The 18,932-nt window shown below is 32.9% G+C and overlaps 1 protein-coding gene across 4 annotated transcripts; it reads left to right on the top strand.

The window, feature by feature from the left end:
- Positions 1-2,704: 2,704 nt before the first annotated feature.
- On the top strand, positions 2,705-17,580 carry LOC106051759 (protein tfg-1-like). Of its 4 annotated transcripts, none has more exons than XM_056036975.1 (12): positions 2,705-2,811; positions 4,658-4,731; positions 5,878-5,993; positions 6,522-6,685; positions 6,862-6,889; positions 9,515-9,635; positions 10,730-10,861; positions 11,992-12,039; positions 13,561-13,596; positions 14,475-14,531; positions 16,394-16,501; positions 17,306-17,580. In XM_056036975.1, exons 2-12 carry the CDS (start codon positions 4,689-4,691, stop codon positions 17,455-17,457), a joined length of 1,005 nt encoding a protein of 334 aa, XP_055892950.1. In that variant the 5' UTR covers positions 2,705-2,811; positions 4,658-4,688; the 3' UTR covers positions 17,458-17,580. The 4 variants fall into 4 exon arrangements, with proteins under 4 accessions (XP_055892950.1, XP_055892948.1, XP_055892952.1 ...); XM_056036973.1 differs by having other exon boundaries at positions 2,711-2,811; positions 4,652-4,731; XM_056036977.1 differs by lacking the exon at positions 14,475-14,531 and having other exon boundaries at positions 2,711-2,811; positions 4,652-4,731.
- The last annotated feature ends 1,352 nt before the right edge of the window (positions 17,581-18,932 follow it).

Here is an 18,932-nt window from a genome sequence, read left to right as displayed (position 1 = left end):
GGGGAGGGTTTGCATCTATCTCTAGTATATTCTATGTTTAATCATCACTCTTGCACCTAATAAGAGAGAATGTCACTTTGTCCTCTGACTTAGCTGGTATTCCTGTTGATGTCGCAGCTGGCTGTGTCCTGGCTTGAGGTTCTGCAGCTGGAGGTGGCGCTCTAGCGGATAGAGGGACGCCGGTGATATAGTTCTTGTGGAGTCTCAATCCCCAAAATCTAATATCTGTAGTGGGCACAGTAGGGCGGGTGGCCGGCTACCGTGGGCACAAGGTTACTGCGGGCAGAGCTGATCTGCCGTGGGCAGCGTAGTTGACAGGATATGTCCAGTGAGTTGCAGAAAGTTGGCGTAGCTATGACGTCTCACACAGATCTGAATCTACGGGAAGTCGCGCCTAATAGCTTGACAGGTGGGCTGTCGAATAGGCGGGCAATGCCGATAGCGCCAAGTGGTAGAGTTGAGTAGATCTCAGTGGGTAAGTGCGGTGCTGAATAGCACTAAGCACATATGCAGGTAAATAGATCGTTGATCCAATAGCTAGGCAATAGGTGATTCTCGATGGCAAATACAGTGCTGAATAGCACTAAGCATCTAAATAGGCAATAGGCAAATAGGCAATAGGTGATTCTTGATAGCAACTAGGCAAGTGCAGCGCTGATTAGCACTAAGCACATAGATAGGCCAGTAGGCAAATAGGCAGACACCTGAGGGAGGCTGCGGATAAATAAAGACAAGTTAGGACATGTCTCTCATACATCTTATCGATGCCCTCGACTGAGGTGCATTCGTCAGATTGGTGAAATTGCTTTAGAGCACAATGAGGAGATGATGACAAATGGGATTTGGAAAATAGATGGCAGATGGTAGCATTATATAAATGTACATAAAAGGGGAAATACTAATATAAAAATGTACATAGAAGGGGAAATAATAATCTCAAATAAACAACACAGGTGGATAGAGAAAGAAAAGGGGGGGGGGGTGAATTGGGCGGTGGTCAGCGACCCAGATGATTGTTTACATATGACCGTGGGTCGAGAACAATGGAGCGCGCTTGAATGGTGTGTCCGTTCAAGCGGCGCAACTCTCATTAGAGTAAAATGAGTAAAGGGGAGATAATTCATTACAGGGGAGATAATTCATATCTCCTTTCTAAGCGCAGTATTAGTGCGATAGTAAAATTATCAAGGCGGCCAACCGAGATAAAGGAAATAAAATAAGATGTACAAATATATACATAGTTGCATCAATGATCAATTGAGCAACGTAGCATTAATAGGTTAATGCAATACAAAAATATATACATAGCACATGTTTATGTTTTCTACTTACGCCAGTGAGAAATACACAATGCACTAATTAAATATAAATGAACTAAGCAAAATGCACATGATAAAATCCAATGGAAATATACACAGAGTAATTAAGGTGGAACTTGTGATTAAGTTCGGCTTACCACCAGGTATTCCTCTAGGAGGGAGAATAAGTGATATAGTCCAGACTCGATAGCTCAGCTCGAATGAGAAATGAAAAAGGGTCTGGCTTGAGTTGGTTTACTTTATATAAGCCTGGAAAGTGCTGGCGGACACAGGAAATGCCCTCGGCTAAGTTTTATCTTACACGTGGGTGGATTTGACTCGAGGTGGGAGCCGCACCTTGGAATATCACGCGGTGTGTTGACCAGGGTAATCTCTTAGATCAAAGAGAGACGTGAGAGAAGGGGGGGAGAAGGATTAGCTTGCATTCAAACCAAGGTGGTGTAAACCGCGGCCGTCAGACATCCTGTCGATAAGATCAAAGTCTGTGCGTATCTTTGCCCCGGTCAAGGGAAGATAACTCGAAAGACGTGGCCTAGCTATCTCCAATGTGGTCAACTAAGTCTAGCCTGGAGCGGAAAAGGTGGCGTGGGTGAAGAATTTGGGGGTAGGATGGGGAAATAATTAAAATAAAATAAATAAATAATGAAAAATAATAATTAATGCTGTGATAATTTAGAGTGACTCTGACAGCGAGTTTTTGACTTGTCACACTGACACAAGCAAAACGTTATAGAAGGATCATAGTAAAGAAAAAAATTATTCGGTTTCGCATTCGTAGATAGACCATTTATTTATTGAAGGCCTATATAAATAAAGAAGTTTCTGTACCTTTAAATTTATATCCATTATAGGCCTAAACTTGACAGAAAAACGATTATTAGGTTTGCACATGATTTAAATTTCATTGGAGAAAATGACTATCAAGTACAATAATTCAGTTCCTAAATGAAGGATTCAGCTAAAGCTATTGGAATGGAAATAAGCGCTAAAAAATCAAAATTGTGTGGCAGAGACAGCCTAAGACAAAGTCAGACTGGATAGCAAAATCGGCCCTGGTATGAATACTTGTTTCATTCAATGGCACCCATGAATTCGCAAGCTAAATAAGCTTCGAATTGTAAAACACGCGCACACACACACATAATAGATTTCTATTTTATAAGCCTTTATGAAAACACACACACACACACACATATATATATATATATATATGTTTGGTGTAATGCACAAATTGTAAGACAAATTTCCTTACGGATAATAAAGATTATTATTATTATTATTATTATTATTATTATATATAGGTCAGTTTATTCTTTTCAAATAAGAGTGACTTCCCTTGGTTGTTATTACTGGAGGATTGTCTAGTTATTTCTAGAATTTGTTGATACTTTATATTTACAAATCTATAGATCTACCTTCAAAACAATGTACACTCTATCGTGATGAGTAGAGTCTAATATTTGATAGACTAAGAATCTACTAAGATTAATATGTAATATGTTTGCTGACACTATAACTATTTTTTAAATACATCTTAAATATTTAATATAATTTACTTATTTAGAATTTTAAAAAATTTAGTGATTTACTTGTAACTTGTTAAATGTAAGTCTTCACTGTCTTGTTTGTGCCTTTCTATTTTTATCAAACAACAATTACAATAATAATAATTTGAATAATTTAAATTTAGACGATTTAGTCTTAGACTAGAGTCAATTTAGAGTCTATACAGTCTAGTCTCTAGTACTAGCGACACTTACACTCTACTAGTACAAATTAGTTAATTTATAATTAGTCTAACTAGTAAAACTTAAAATAAGAGTCTAAGTCGACTAAGACTAAAAGTCAATAATAGATTTAGTTTCTCTAGGCTAGGGCCTACTACTAGGTACTCTAGTAATCAGTCTAGATTCTAGATCTATCATCTTAATCTTAGTCTTAGACATCTATTCAACTATTGATAAAAAAAAATTCATATTCAGTACATAAAGTCAATAAATAAAGTATAATTATAATAAAGACTTGACTTCTTAAGCCTAAGTCTTAAGTAATTATTCTATTTCTACATCTAGACAATCTAGATTTCTAAATAGATCTATAGTCTATAAGATAGTATTCTATAGATACACTAATATAGAATCTGAAATAGTAGAATCTAGATAAAATTTAGAGTCTAGATCAAGATATAATATATATAATTATAATATAATTAATATTTGTAAATATTATACATTTATACTATAACTATAGTCACTATACTAGACTAGTAACACTAAGACTCTCTACTCTCTCTAATATATAATCTCTCTATAAAAATTAAATATATATATATATATATATATAAAATTATAGATCTAGTCGCTTGTAAAATTCTAGTTATTAGTAAGTCTGTAGTGACTAGTTACTAGTGATTAGTCAAGTTAGATCTTGAGCTACAGAAGAAAATTCTAGATGCTAGATGGGTCTAGACATTCTAGAAATCTCCATTAGGATAAATTATATTTTATATTAGATTTTAGATGGGTCTAGATTACTATAGATCTAGATAGAATCTGTAAAATACTATTAAAATGTTAATTGAGGCATCTTGTTTTCTTGATTCAACAAATACTGATTTATTGATAAGACTTGAGTCAATTGAATTCAGGTTCCACTTACTTTACCACTAGATCTATTACTTTTTACTACTTTTCATATTTAATAAAAAAAAAATATAGATTTTATGTTATGCATAGGCATAGGCTAGATTTATCTATAATGTAATTTATTTATTTTAACTAGATCTATTGCCTGTCTTTCTAAGTAAGATTTAATTAACTCTAAACCAAGACACTGGCCCAGTTACAGAGTAGCTGCATATTGGCAATACTGTTTTGGAAGTAGCTTAATATTTGTTTAAATTTTCAACAAATATCAATCATATTAAAATAAAAGCATTCTCCCCTCCTCCCAGCTAAACTAAACTCAGTAATATAAATATAATAGTCTTGGAGACCAAAGTAATATAAATATAATAGTCTTGGAGACCAAAGTAATATAAATATAATAGTCTTGGAGACCAAAGTAATATAAATATAATAGTCTTGGAGACCAAAGTAATATAAATATAATAGTCTTGGAGACCAATTGTATCTCTGCAACTTTTCAGATGTACACTTTGTAGGCAATTTAATTTGGTGCCCAGACTAGTAAGAAAAAAAGTATTTTCCCTGTGATATATATATATATATATTTTTTTTGTTATATTTTAATTGACTCAGTTTCTATCAGTTGATATATATATATATATATATATCATTGCCATTGCATTGGATTTAAAATATTTAATCAAGCTGCAGCTTTTCTTAAATCTCTTGTGAATCTGAGAGAATGGGAGATATTGTTAAAAGTGGATATGTTAAACGGTTCAGCAGTAAGTACTGTTTTGTTATGTGTTTAGCTTTTGTTTATAAATATACCATCTCTTAAACATGTTTTGTTGACTTAGCATGTTAAAATCAGCTCACACACTTTGAATGCTCACCTTACAGTTTTACATCATTAGTATGATCATGTTGTAATACGATTTGTTTTAGATAATTGTACATATTATTTCTCCCACAACCATTCTGGGATGAAGTCCATAAATAATACTATGTGCTAAAGAATTTTTTACCCAGAGACCTCAGAGAGCTAGGGTAAACAATGTAATACCAAATGCACATACAGTTAACGCACGGGGCTGTGACATTGTCATTGTGTTTTTTTTTTTACACTAATTATTTTCAATCCGATAACCCTTTTTGCTCTTATTTACTGATGATGTGGCTCTTCTTGCCCTGCTCTCAGAGAGCTCAGATTTAAATGAGTATTTCAGAGAAATAGAACACAGTATTGAAAAATATTGTAAAGATAATTTTATATAATTAAATGTCAGAAAAACTAAAGAAATGGTAATCACTTTTCGTAGGAAAAAGAAGGAAAATGATATTGTTTCTGTAGCTGGAGAGACCATTGAAATAGTGCAAAATTTTAAATACTTTGGCACTGTCTTAGACAATAAATAAAATTTTACTGCAAATACTGATTATATCAGCAAAAAAAGGCAGCAAAGATTACGATTACTTAGAAAAATGTCCTCATTTAATGTTAGCAAAAAGGCCTTGGCAATGTTTTATCACACTCACATCTGCAATATTTTAAGTTTTAATATCACAGCATGGTATGGCAATCTAAAGTTTAAAAATAGAAATAAACTTCATAGAATCCTAAATGCTGCTGGTAAAGTCATTGGCAAAAAACAAACCCCATTTAGGCAGCTGTTAGAGAAAAACATTCATAAAAAAGCTAAAAAGATTCTAGAAATTACCAAAGAAATCACCCTTTGAGTCAATTTCGATTTTCCTTTATAAAGGGGGAGAAAACTTAATGTAGATATTAAGTAGCTGCAACCACACACTTTTAAAAATCATTTATAAATGAACACATTTTGTTAAAATAATATAAGTTGATTTGATAATAATTTTTTTTATTTTAAATATATGCTGATTTTATCCATCATTTTTTTTTTCATCTTTAGAGAGTTTTCTGAATGGTGGCTGGAACAAGTCTTTCTTAGAACTTCATAGAGACTCAACATTGAATGTCTATAAAAAACAAGGAGACTCCAAATGTCAGGGATCAATTTTCATGAAGGTAATTAGTCTACTTGAGTTGACCAATGAAAATCATTTTTAGGGTAGTCTTTATTATAAGTTTTATATCTTGTATACATTGTCATGTAAGAGAATATTTAGGTTTTGAGACAATTATTATGGAATCTAGAATAAAGCACTTAAATTCATTATCATTATAAAATTAGTGACAAGAATGGCAACATTGTAACATATTTGAAAAATCTATGACAAAGACAAAATGTCTAAATATTTTGAAAAATGCACAGCATGTCTTATATAACTTTATGCTGTGTTAATTTTTAGGATTGCTTCATTTTGTTTATGTTGCAATCTGAAAGGATTTTAGTTTTTCCTGAGTATATTTCTTTATGTATAGGAAAATAATCATTCACCCCTCAAAATGCACATTTCCAGGTCTGGGAATACACATTTCCATTTTGGCCTGTAGGAATCTCGGCTAGATGTATTAACTACCCAATACAATCCTAGCATATATTTGTAAAAAGTAAATTGTAGTAACCTGTAAAACCAATGGATTCTTTACTAGGATGTGTGTAAATACTTTGCTTATGGGGAGTTCACTGCTGGAATGCCAGATAGGCCTGAGTTACCTTCAGGTGCGACATATGACTGCATTATGGGTATTCCCCAAAAGCCAAGCAGTAAAGCCAAAATACACTGGTTTTTATTTTCCAGTACCAATGAGCTCCAGTAAGTATGATTAATGATTAATGGCATTAAAACATGATAACTTAGAAACATATTTAAAAAATTAGCATATATTATAGCTATAGTACTGGCATTTTTTGTTTTGTTTTTATTTTTTCAATCTGATTTATGACTTGTGAATATCAACATAAATAATAATTTTTTTTTTCTTATCACAGTGAGTGGATGAGAGCAATATGCAGTGTGGTAAATATAAAGTGTTTAAATTTATTTTCTTTTGAATCCCCAAAATGTAATTATCATTACTTTAACATCCTCCTTCCTGATCTTGGACAACCAATGATGCATAAAGTATGTGCCGTCTTTAGTGAAATTTAGAACATGTCAAAATCTTAAATTTATTTTCTTTTGAATCCCCAAAATGTAATTACTTTACTTTAACATCCTCATTCCTGATCTTGGACAACCAATGATGCATAAAGTATGTGCCGTCTTTAGTGAAATTTAGAACATGTCAAAATCTTAAATTTATTTTCTTTTGAATCCCCAAAATGTAATTACTTTACTTTAACATCCTCATTCCTGATCTTGGACAACCAATGATGCATAAAGTATGTGCCGTCTTTAGTGAAATTTAGAACATGTCAAAATCGTAACTGTTTCTTTCTCGAATGGTGTTTCCATCAGTGTTTAGAAATGGCTTTTTCTGTTGGGTGGACACTCACATTCTCAGCAGTTTAAAACTCTTTTTTTTTCTCCTGAAATGTTTTTAATTGCTTAAAACAGAATCTACAATAGTTTCCCTTTGTTAAACATCTAGATCTAGGTGACTTATCCACTTATTTTAACATGGTAGTGATAAATGGGCCAAGTGAATTATTCATTGAGAGTGTGATAAGTATCTCCGGTGAGAAAGAGGTAAAAAGCAAATTTTTAAATTTTTGTGAACTTGTGACTTTTATGGACTAACAGGCTGTGTCTAATCAATGATTGAAAACAAAAAACAACTCCAGGAATTAGTTAAGAATAGAATAAATATTTAATAAGATAACAAGATTTAATTGGAGCAAGACTGTAGCAAACAATCAAACGCAGAACTACAATTATGAACTATTAAACTGCATCTCACTAGATTCTAACAATACAAATATTGTCCCAAGCACCGTAAATCCACTTTATCAAACAAACGAAAGAAATCAAAGCTGAATCAAGCAAAATTAAAAACAAAAAAAAATTAAAACAAAAAAAAACAAAGCTTATTTAAAGGGGAAGAACTCTGTCCTTAAAACTATATCTACCAATAATGTACAAGTTATTTCCCTTATTTGATATCAGACAAAATTATAAATTACCAATAATTAATTGACTAAGTGAATATTTTTGTTTCCTGATTCATGTTTTGTTAGGTGCAATAAATGTTTAAAGTAACAACTTGATCGAAGAATGCGTGAGGGAGAAATAGCGTTAACAATTATTTAAGGGGAATAAACTTAACAAATTTAGCCATATCTGTGAATACTGAAGTATTAGTTTCCCTTGTTGCTATTAAACAAAATAATGAATTACCAGTAATTAATCGTCTAATTGGTTACTTTTTAGTGGCCCCTGAAAGGGGAAAAGATGCTATTAGTTTTGTGTGGAACGTCTGTCTGTCTGTCCTGTTTAGATCTTGAAAGCTAGAAAAGATAGTGAAAATCTGACATCATAATATTTTAGACAGTTTTTTCATAAAAATACATCACTTTTTCAACTATTCATTATTAATAGCAACAAACACAGGATGCTCCTTCGTAGGGAAGAAGACCATTTACCATATTTTTAACATATTTATGCAAACGGTTTTAGATTTTTTGTCAAAAAATATATATTTTTTTACATTTGTATTGCTAAGCTATGTAAGTTCTGTCATACTAACTACTATATTTACTCATAAAAAAATGTTAACTTTTTTTTAAAGAGAAAAAATCTATTTAGTATGCATATAAGTTGGACATAATTTAAAACAACAATTAATCAGTAGTTTTTCATATTATCGTGTGAACTGCAGCATTGCAGCATGTCTAGAGAACACTTATCTAAAGGGAAAAATATTTTTTTTGTACAGAAATGTTTTTTTCTTGAGGATTAAGACATTGACCCTTTACAATACAATTAGATCAATTAGATATTCATTATAATACATCAGTTAGGCCAGGTTTACATCTAACTTCACATTCACTTTCACCTATCCTTCGGTTGGTCTGCTTGACTGCTGGGGCACCACACAAGATGTGTCAACCTTCTTTCTCCATTCTTCTCTGTCATTTGTCTTTGATAGAATTTCATTCTGATGTTCTTTCTGAAAATATTGAAACCTGCCTTTTTACTTGCCTGGGTGGACCACTTCGGGGACCAATTTTGAGTGTTTCCACACTAACTGTCTTTATAACCTAGTTTTTTATTGATTCATGTCTTGTCTATGTCAAAGAATAATTGTGTGAAGTTTCAGCTTGATCCGAGCCATGGGTGTGGGAGAAATAATATGTACACACTTTTTACCAGACAGACAGAGTGAGTTGACATAAGCTTTGTAAAAAACAATCATATCTTCCTAGATTCTATCAACCATTCACAATACAATGTAATCATCACACTTAGGTTTCCACACTTTTGTATTGTTATGAACATTTTGAATGATAGTTGTTATTTCATTGTAAAAGAAAATAATAAATAATATTGATACTCTTATCATTGTTTTTTTATTTTTCTAGACAGCACTAAATAGTCAAATAGACTAATACCTAATGTTTGTTTAATAGTGAACAGCTTAAATTATTCCAGTTATTCCATTTACATACATATGTAGTGATACATTTTTTTTTTATCTACCAGCTACCACCACCACCACAGAAAGACAATGAGCCACAACATGTTCAGCATCAGCAACAGCCTGCTGCATCAGCACCCCCTCCTCCCAGTGCAGGCCCACCACTAGGGTTTGAGAACCTCTCATGTAAGAAACTCTCCCCATTTTCAACTTTCTAATTATAAGCTCGTATAAGTTTGAAAATTAACCTTTTCAAGACAAAAAGGTCAATCATCTTTTTCTTGCTCGCATAACTGTATTTGTTATATTAATAGTTTTTTGTTTTTTTAGATGCCCTTTACTTATTAATAGACAACTTTGGACTGGCATAGGTTAAAGGAGATAATATAGATCTATAGCAAATTTTGTACAATTATAACTTTGTGGCAATGCTCATAGAAAAGAGTTTGAATATAAACTGTTACCTTGTGGCTGAGTTTCCTGATCACTTGGCTACCTAACTGTAGGGGCTCGTGTTTGAATCCCAATTCTTTCAGCTGCCCTCTCCTCCCTGATAGCCACAACAGAGATTAGACCACAGCACACTGAGCATGCCATAGAAGCATGAGTATAGTAATAAATGAATGGCTTTTTTTTTTGTTCTTTCATTTGAGACTAAGCAAAACAACCGAAAGAATGTATAATCTCAATTCAAAATTTTCATTTTGTAATTATTAACTGTAATGAAGATAAAGTCATTTGTTTGGATTTGTCTTGCTTAAATACTAATTTTTAGTTGTATACCCAACCATACAGTCACACCTATATAATTTGTAACCATATGTGAAATGCATGGTTGAGAGGCTAAGTACACATGAACTTGCCTTGGCTTGGCTACCTACGAGGGGTTCGAGGTTTGACACCCGACTCGAGCAGTTATTTACTGAGCTCCCTAAAGGCACCACGGAAAAACCTTCTCCCAAATACCACCTCCTCCCCTACTGGTCCACAAATGAAATTGGACCATAGCATTCTGAGAATGCTGTTAGCATGAAAGTAGCCCTATAGAAAAGCTATAATTATAACCATTTGAAATGATGTTGAAAAAAAAAGAATTTTATGCTATTGTTTTATTTTGTTTTTTCCAAAAACAAAAAACAATTTTAAAAGTCTTTTTAGCTAATAGATTTTTAAAAATAATTCTTACACTTTTCGACAGGTTTAGATTTAATATTATAAATCAAAGCTAATGGTTAATGTCTGCTTATGTTTTCTCTATTTCATATTCAATCTGGAAACAGTGGGTGCACCTCCATCATATGCCACCCCTCCTTCCCCCCAGTACAGACCTCCATCTTCACCGCACCAGCCTCACTACCCACAGCAGCAGTATTATGCACCCCCTCCTGGAGCCTACGCACCTCCTCCACAAGGTAAATATGTTTTTCTATTCACAAAACTGAAATAAGCTGTGGAGGGCTAGGACATTAGGTCACCGAGCTGGTCACATTAAACTTTAGCTCACTTGAAAAAAAAAGGAAGGCTCACCTGTCAGACCTTGCGATCCATAAGGCAGATGATGTTAAGGTCATCTGTTTCTTTGGCCAACGGTTAATGAGCAGTATGTTATGTGGCCAGCACAACGACCAACCGCCTTTACGTTCCCCAACTAAATTCGGGTACCCATTGGAGTTTGTTGACGCAGCGGCGCCCTAAAAAAGAATCCTGAAATTCAAAATCCAAGTTTTCAAAAAGATTCAAACCCAGGACCCCAGGTAGGCTTATCCTTTCAGCCAACGCACCCTTTTAGCTCACAAGGTTAGAAAAAACTTTATTTTAAATGGACTGAAATGGTTTTTAATGGATCATTATATGCCCCATGAGCCTCAATATTTTTTACGGCAATTTCATTTTAAATGTCTTAATGACCTATGGATCTTGAAGGGAACTTCATTTCAAAGCCTCCCATATACTACAGGTTTTGAAGGGAACTTCATTTCAAGTGCCCATGTAATTACTGATCTTGTAGGGAACTTTATTTTAAATGCCCCATTTACTTACAGGTTTTGAAGGGAGCTTCATTTCAAGTGAAAGAAACTTTATTTCAAGTCCCCCATGTAATTACTGATCTTGTAGGGAACTTTATTTTAAAGGCCCTATTTACTTACAGGTTTTGAAGGGAGCTTCATTTCAAGTCCCCCATGTATTTATAGGTCTTGAAGGGGACTTTATTTTAAACGCCCAATGTATTTATAGGTCTTAAATGGAACTTTATTTCAAGCCCCCCATGCATTTATAGTCCCCCATGTATTTATAGGTCTTGAAGGGAACTTTATTTTAAATGCCCCATATCTTTATAAGTCTTAAATGGAACTTTATTTCAAGTCCCCATGTATTTATAGGTCTTGAAGGGAACTTTATTTTAAATGCCCCATTGGCCTATTTGTCTTGAAGGGTTTTCATTTCAAATGCCCCCTTGACCTATATGTTTTTAAGGAAAAAATATTTCATGTTCTTACTTAATTATTCAATTATTGTTTTTTAAATAATTTTTCTGTCTCAGCTTATTACCAGCAGCCTGGATACTATCCTACCCCTCCGCAGAATGCTGGTAAGTTTGTTTTTTTAACTCTTGCTATTTAAACAAACATTTTTTAAGAACTTGGATGTGGCAAAATATGTAGGTCACAGCTGGGGCTGCATAGCCACGGGAAATACTGCATTCCACACTAATCTTTGGACTCGAAGACAAGCCTTATTATTATTATTTTAAGAACTTATATGGTCAGCTTATTTTGCATAATATGTCCCATTGAGCAGTTGTAGATCTTATCCTCAATAGCAGCCCCAGTCAATGTCAGATAGCTGCAGTTTGTTCACGCAAATTGCATTGCAGGTGATTTTGGGATATCCTTGTATCCCTTAACTATTTTTGGTATTTCAAGGTGAAGTCAACATTAGAACATAACTTATCCAGCTGATTTATAAGGACAGCTTTTTTTTTTTTCAGTAAAAATATTTTTCTGTAGAGATTGATGGCCAAGCGGTAAATCCCTTGGCTTTTAAACCAAGAGGTCTTGAGTTTGAATTCTGGTGATGCCACGCCTTAGTACAACTAACCCTGATGGGTACATTGAGGAAGTCAAGGCAGTTGGTTGTTGTTGTGCTAACCCCTTGATACCCTTGTTAACAGTCCATGATCATAAAAGAAGATGAGCTTTATCTGCCCCCCATAGATTTAAAGATCTGAATGGGTTTTTTTAAATTTATTTTTACCTATTTCCATAATAGGAAAATGTCAAAATAAATGGCACTCAAAAGTTTTTTTGGACTTGTTGTTTAGTAAACCATCAAGTATAGTAAAATGTAAAGTTTCCTTTTCAGACCTTGTGATCTCCAGGGCAGATGATGTAAAGGTCATCTGTATATGAGACCCATGGTTAACTAGGGTGCCATGTGGCCAGCACAACGACCAACCCCCTTTACTTTTCCCCAACTAATGTCAAGTACCCATTGCAGCTGGGTGACTCATGGGCGCCCTAAGGATCCCAAAATTAAAAACCCCAGGATGAAAGCTTTACCACTTAGCCTCCGTGTCTTCAGTAACCCATAAAACATTCGAGGAATTAACTTGGTTGTGTGTTTTACTGGGTGATTGGAAGTATAACATTCTTGAAAAAGTGAGTTTTGTGGCAAGATCAACTGTTTTCATATTTAAAATCTTTCGTTTTTTTTTAAAGGTCTCAATATCTTGCGTCCTTTGTCTATGAACTTTCAAATCTACATCCCTAGTATTTGCAACCCTATTACAATGTTTCCTGAGTTCCTTGCAAAGACTAGTGGCTCTGCTCATGCTTCTTCTTTCTTCTTGTTTTTTTTTCTCCCTCAAATACCAATGTTTCTGGCTGTCTGGCTCAAGATAGCTGGTGTAACCTACATGTAATACTTGTGTTTCATCTTTGTAGATGGCAGAGTTTAAGTGGCTGGTTTTGTTTTATTGGAGTCTATAAAGACTAATTTATCTATAATAGAACATATCTGTAAACGGAAAATATTTCTTTCTTATGACTAATTGCTTTTTGTCAAAGCAAACTAAATAAAAAATTATTTTCTTTTCTCATCTTGTAAAAAGGCTACCCACAACAACAATACTATCAACAACCTGCAGGTATGTTTTTCTTGTGCAGTCAGTCATTGAGAACCTCTGTAATGTACTTTATATAGCAATAAATAACTGATAGAGAGTAACACTTAGTTCTTATTCAGAGAGTTCTTCTGTTAATATGTTTATTGCAGTGTCTTGTAATATACATAATTAAAATCACATTTTAATTAGCAATTCACATAACTAATTTTCAAAATTTTAAGACTTAATTTTAGTGATAATTATATTAAAATTATATTTGCTTGCATTTGTTTAAAAGTAATTTAAAAAAAAAAAGGGGGGGATAATGCGAATGATAATAAGCTTAATTTCTGATGAAAGTGTCCTTCAATATTTGTAAAGAAACAAAATGACTTAAAATATCTATTTTCACTGCTGACATAAAGCTGCCAACTCTTCACAATCTGTCGCTTCAAAGCACATTTATTTGTTTTAATGTTGTCTTCGCCAATTCACAATGCTGGTAAATATGGTTGAGATAAGTTCCTAAACCTGGACATTTTCACATTGGAGATGGCAATAGACATTTCATTTGTTTTTGGATCATAGTCTTCACTAACATAATGCATAATCAACAAAGCTGGGAAAAAAATCATGATCAGAATACTAAACATTGTGTCAGAACATATGTTTATATGTTTTTTTTTTTTTTGTTTTTTTTTCAAAGTAACCTTAAGTTTAATAATTTTATTGAAAGTAATTAATAGTTTCTTTTCTTTTTTTTTTCTTTTTAAATTTAATTTATATTTAAAAATTCTATTTTGCATTTAAATTTGATTTGGTAAAAATGATTTAATATAAGTGATTTTTTTACTTACTATTGTTTTGTTTCATCTCCTGTGTTGCTTCTACTTTTTTTTTTTTACACTTTTTGTTTCAAGTTCGTCAATCATATCCAGGCTATTACCCAGCAGCACCTCGGTATTACGGTTATCCAGGTATAAATAGCTGTGTGCTGCTTCATTTTTTTATATTTTTTTTTGTTTACATGCACATTGCCATCTTGTTACTTGCATTGGTATCAAACTTTGAGGTATTGAGCTTCTTTTTAGATTCATTTTTTTTAAATTATTATGTAGAAATCATCATCAAAATCAGTCCCTTGATTTTTGCTGTAGGGGGGTGTGTGACAGATGCCTGAGATGGCCTAACCAAATCCATCTACTCTTCCTGGTCAGCAGCTGTCCTTAGCAGAATATCAAGAGTGAGGCTAGGCTATTCTTTGGATGAGACTTTCTTTCAGCTCACTCCACAGGTTCTTGAAAGATGAATTTTATGATTTTGTTGAAATACTTGACCTCCTTCAGCCGTAGAACGACTATGGTTCATCTCGCGCACTTCCTCATGTGGCTGTGGAGCCCTATTTTGGAGAGACACTTTTGTAGAAATAGTCAAATAGTAATCAAAGAATTTACTGTAAAAAATAAAACTTGTTACATTTGAGCCACATATAGTTGAAGTACTTGTCTATAGACTAAAGAAACAGTGGACTTTTGCATTATCTACCCTGTAGATCCCGCGGTCTGAAAAACCCTGAATCAAGCTATTCAAAATGGCCGCATGAAGAGTGGTGATTAAAATTAAATGCTTGAATGCCTAACCAAGAACATTCATCTGGAAGTTTGGTTTGAGATTTTAGAACATCTCTGACTCCTCCAGACTCAAAAGAAGTTTCTGACATGTTTTGAGACCAGAAAATAGTGTGGTAACTTGTTAGGCTGCATACAGAAACAATTGAATAAGTTTTCACCATTCATTTTCAGAAGGACCTTTTAACGATCAAAGCTCATCAGGGCTGAACTATTTATTTACAAATTGATTGAGTGAGGTTTGGTAGTGTGAGGACTGAATTATGTATTTGTTTATTGCCTTATCCAACCACTGCATCGACCTGTGGTCTCTGATCATTGGTTTGTAATAACATTGTGTAGTTCCTGAGATTTAAGGCTTCTTAATAGGGGCTCCCAAATGAAATATAATGTCTTAAAAATGTCAATGCTAGTGTCTGCGGTTATATTTTCATTTTCTCCTAACAGACCTAATCCCTATCAATAAGCTCACCACCTGCGTTTGTCTTTGCACTTAGATTAAAAAAAAGCACATTTAACTTGAATGCACTAACATTTTAAAACCAACACTTGTACTCGGATACTTCAATTTACATTCTTTTTTTATGAAACATTTTCATTTTTAATTCATTGGCATTTATTTAAATTTATTTGTTAGTTTCTTTTTTATTATTAAATAACGTCTATATTTGAACTTGGTTTAAATGATAGTATTTTTCCTTCAAATTTCTTTTACCATGCACCACTAAAGTAAAATCAAAATTTTTTTTTTTTTTTTTTAAATTAAATTAAATTATTTCTTCTTACTTGGTCCCTCCTTATCTACTCCAACTGCAGTAGGATTTGATATTTTTTTTATTTTTTTCATTTAAGTTATGGAAACAAACCTTTTTTTTTTTTTATTTATCTATTGTCTCATTCAAGCTCAATTATTACAAACTGAATCTATAGGAAAAAGGAAATGATGATATCTATTTTTAGAATTATCCCCCCCCCCCCCAGTCATTAAATTTTTGTAAGACTTTCTATTGATATTGAGTTAAGACGTTAGTTTATTATACACAGAGAGAGAAACCATAATATTTATAACTAAAGGACTAGATAACTTCACCCAATCAGGGTGCTAGACAATGGGACAACAATAGCATCTATCAGTTTGTTTGGTAACTAGTAAAGTGTTGATGTCTATTTGATGCTTTGTTTGTTAAAAATCTTCTGAAAATGCTCACCAGGTGGCTACCAAGTCCCACCCCAGCAATCTTACGTTTATCAGCAGCCTGTTGTTTACCAGACAAAAAAGAAAAGTTTTCCTGGTGGAAATGCTGGGAAATTAGCTGCAGGTAAAGTCAAATAATGAAATATAATAGGCCTACTCCTACTCATAATCTTTATTATCCTTAAGGAAATAGTCTTACAATTGTGCATTATGTCATTTTAGTTTTCTTGGTTTTAACCAGTCAAATAATTCCAATATTTAGATCATTTTATTTAAGTCACTTGATGGAGGGTGTGCAGACAGCTGATCTCAAAAACGGCTCTAATGATTTAACTAAAAATTTAACAGTTGACATATATCAGTGAGAAAAGAATGACCAGCTCGTTGGCCACATCGGGAAAACTCTAGTTTGACCGTTATAATTTTTCAAAGTAAAAATAAAATAAATGTAATTTTGGCTAGAGACTAAATCTAGGTCCTGTTCGGGAATTTCTGAATGTAAGGCTTTATTGATTCAAGAGTTTAATAAATTAATGTTCAAGAAAATTTTGTGCATCATCTCCTAAGTCTAGATCTAAATGCTTATCTTTGGAATATTAAAAGGTGTACTAGATCTATAGATTTGCTTTTCAGGATTTTTTCTTGTGGGGGTCCCGGGGGGGGGGGGGGGGGGTAAACAATGTTTTTAAATCTAACATTCATTAATTTTTAAGAGAAAAACAATTATTCAATAAGTTATTGAAAGTTATTATAAGGTATTGTCTTATTTAAAAAAAAAGTATTTTTAATCTTTTTTTCTATTGATTTTTTATGATTTTTCTTCTTGGTTTAATCATATGTATGATAACAAAATGTAATCCCCAAATTTGAACTGATATATAAATATTACCTGTTTTTTAAACTTTTTTTTTTTTTGTCTGTTTGTCAGGTCTAGCAGGTGGTGCCTTGTTGGGCTATGGAGCTTCCCGCATGCTAGGAGGAGGCTGGGGACTTGGCCGCTGGGGCAGTTGGAGTTCTCTCAGCTCCTTCGGTAGCTTTGGCAGTTGTGGAAGTTTTGGAAGCTTTGGCAGTTTTGACTAAACATGTTTTGACAAGTTCTTTTGCTTAAGTCCTAAAATAATTAGATGTAAATATTTATTTTTGTATAAAAGATTGGTGTTCTCTTACATAGACCTATCTGTGTAGATCTTACATTTTAGAAAACCCACTTTAATGTCAAACATACATAATTAAAATAAATGAAAACACATGTTCAAGAGTGCGCTTCAGCCTGTTATCACAATGATTTTACATTCAAAACCTCCCCCCCCCCCTCAAGCGACATTGCAGAAGGTTTGAGCAAGGACACAATAATCTTCATTTGAGAAGGAACATCTTTCTAATCTAATGGCTCCTGTTTATTTAGGATGCAATTTTAATGGCAAATTTCTAGAGTTTGTATGTGGTAGGAACTTTTTTTTTGAACTTTTCTGTAAAAAGAATTCTTCTTGTTCCATGGGTAAGGCATCTTACAATGGATGAAGTTATTTAGTGCAAAAAGTATTTTTATTCTTCATGGACAAAAAAAAAAGATATTAAACTGAATTGTTTAGAGAAATTGTGTTTTTTTTTTTAATGATTTTGTTGTATTCCTGATAACAATGTGCTGAAAATATCCAAGTATGATCAGCAATAAAATGGTAATAAATAATTGTATTACGTTGATCAAAACAGTTCTAAATCTTATGCATAATATCAATATAGTATGTAAATTGGTTGATGTAATTATTTTGAATGTAAATGTATTTATAAATTGAAAATATGTAAGCATTTTGTACTTAAACATTGTTTCAGATTTTGAAACTTTTATGTGTGTTCACTATGTGTCAGAATTAATATTACTCTTGAGACATATTTGATTTATAGGCTTAGATTTTTTGGTCTTGAAAATAATAATAATATTGTGACAATGTTGTTGTTTTTTAAATAATTCTTATTCTAAACATTACACATCTCACCCTCTTTTTCCTAAAAGGTGAGAAATTCCCCACTGTGTCTTGGCTGACATTGTGGTTTTGTTTGCCTACTCTGAGCGGAATTTTATTTTATTAGAAGGAAATAAAATAAGGTTTCTATCCTGAAAATATTTCTAAGGCTTAAAGCACTGATAGTGACATTGGATTGTTTTCAAGGACGTAAAGCAATCGTTATGGGTGAATTATCAAAATTTTTAAAAAAATATGTAAGGCCTGTACAATCAGTGACTGCTTTGAAATAGTAAATTGACTAGTAGTTTCCAATTGTTTTCTTTACATAATGTAATGTATTTTGTAGTAATTATGTATCTCAAATAGAATTCATAACTGTGTCAATTAACAATTTAGAACCTAACAAAGGGACAAAAATAGGAATTGCTTAGCGTGGATCTCTACTTTAGACCAATATATCCAGAAGATAAACAATTTTTTTTCCTCTATCAAACTCTTATCAGACTAAAGAAATGTTAGTGTAGCTACAACTAAAAATGCTGGCTAGTAGGCACAATATGGTCTAAGTAATGACAATATGCCCAAGAC

The sequence above is a fragment of the Biomphalaria glabrata genome, chromosome 7, assembly GCF_947242115.1.
Source record: "Biomphalaria glabrata chromosome 7, xgBioGlab47.1, whole genome shotgun sequence".
Lineage (NCBI taxonomy): Eukaryota > Metazoa > Mollusca > Gastropoda > Planorbidae > Biomphalaria > Biomphalaria glabrata.
Note: the sequence above shows the minus strand (reverse complement) of the source record. Positions and strands in the feature narration are given on the sequence as shown.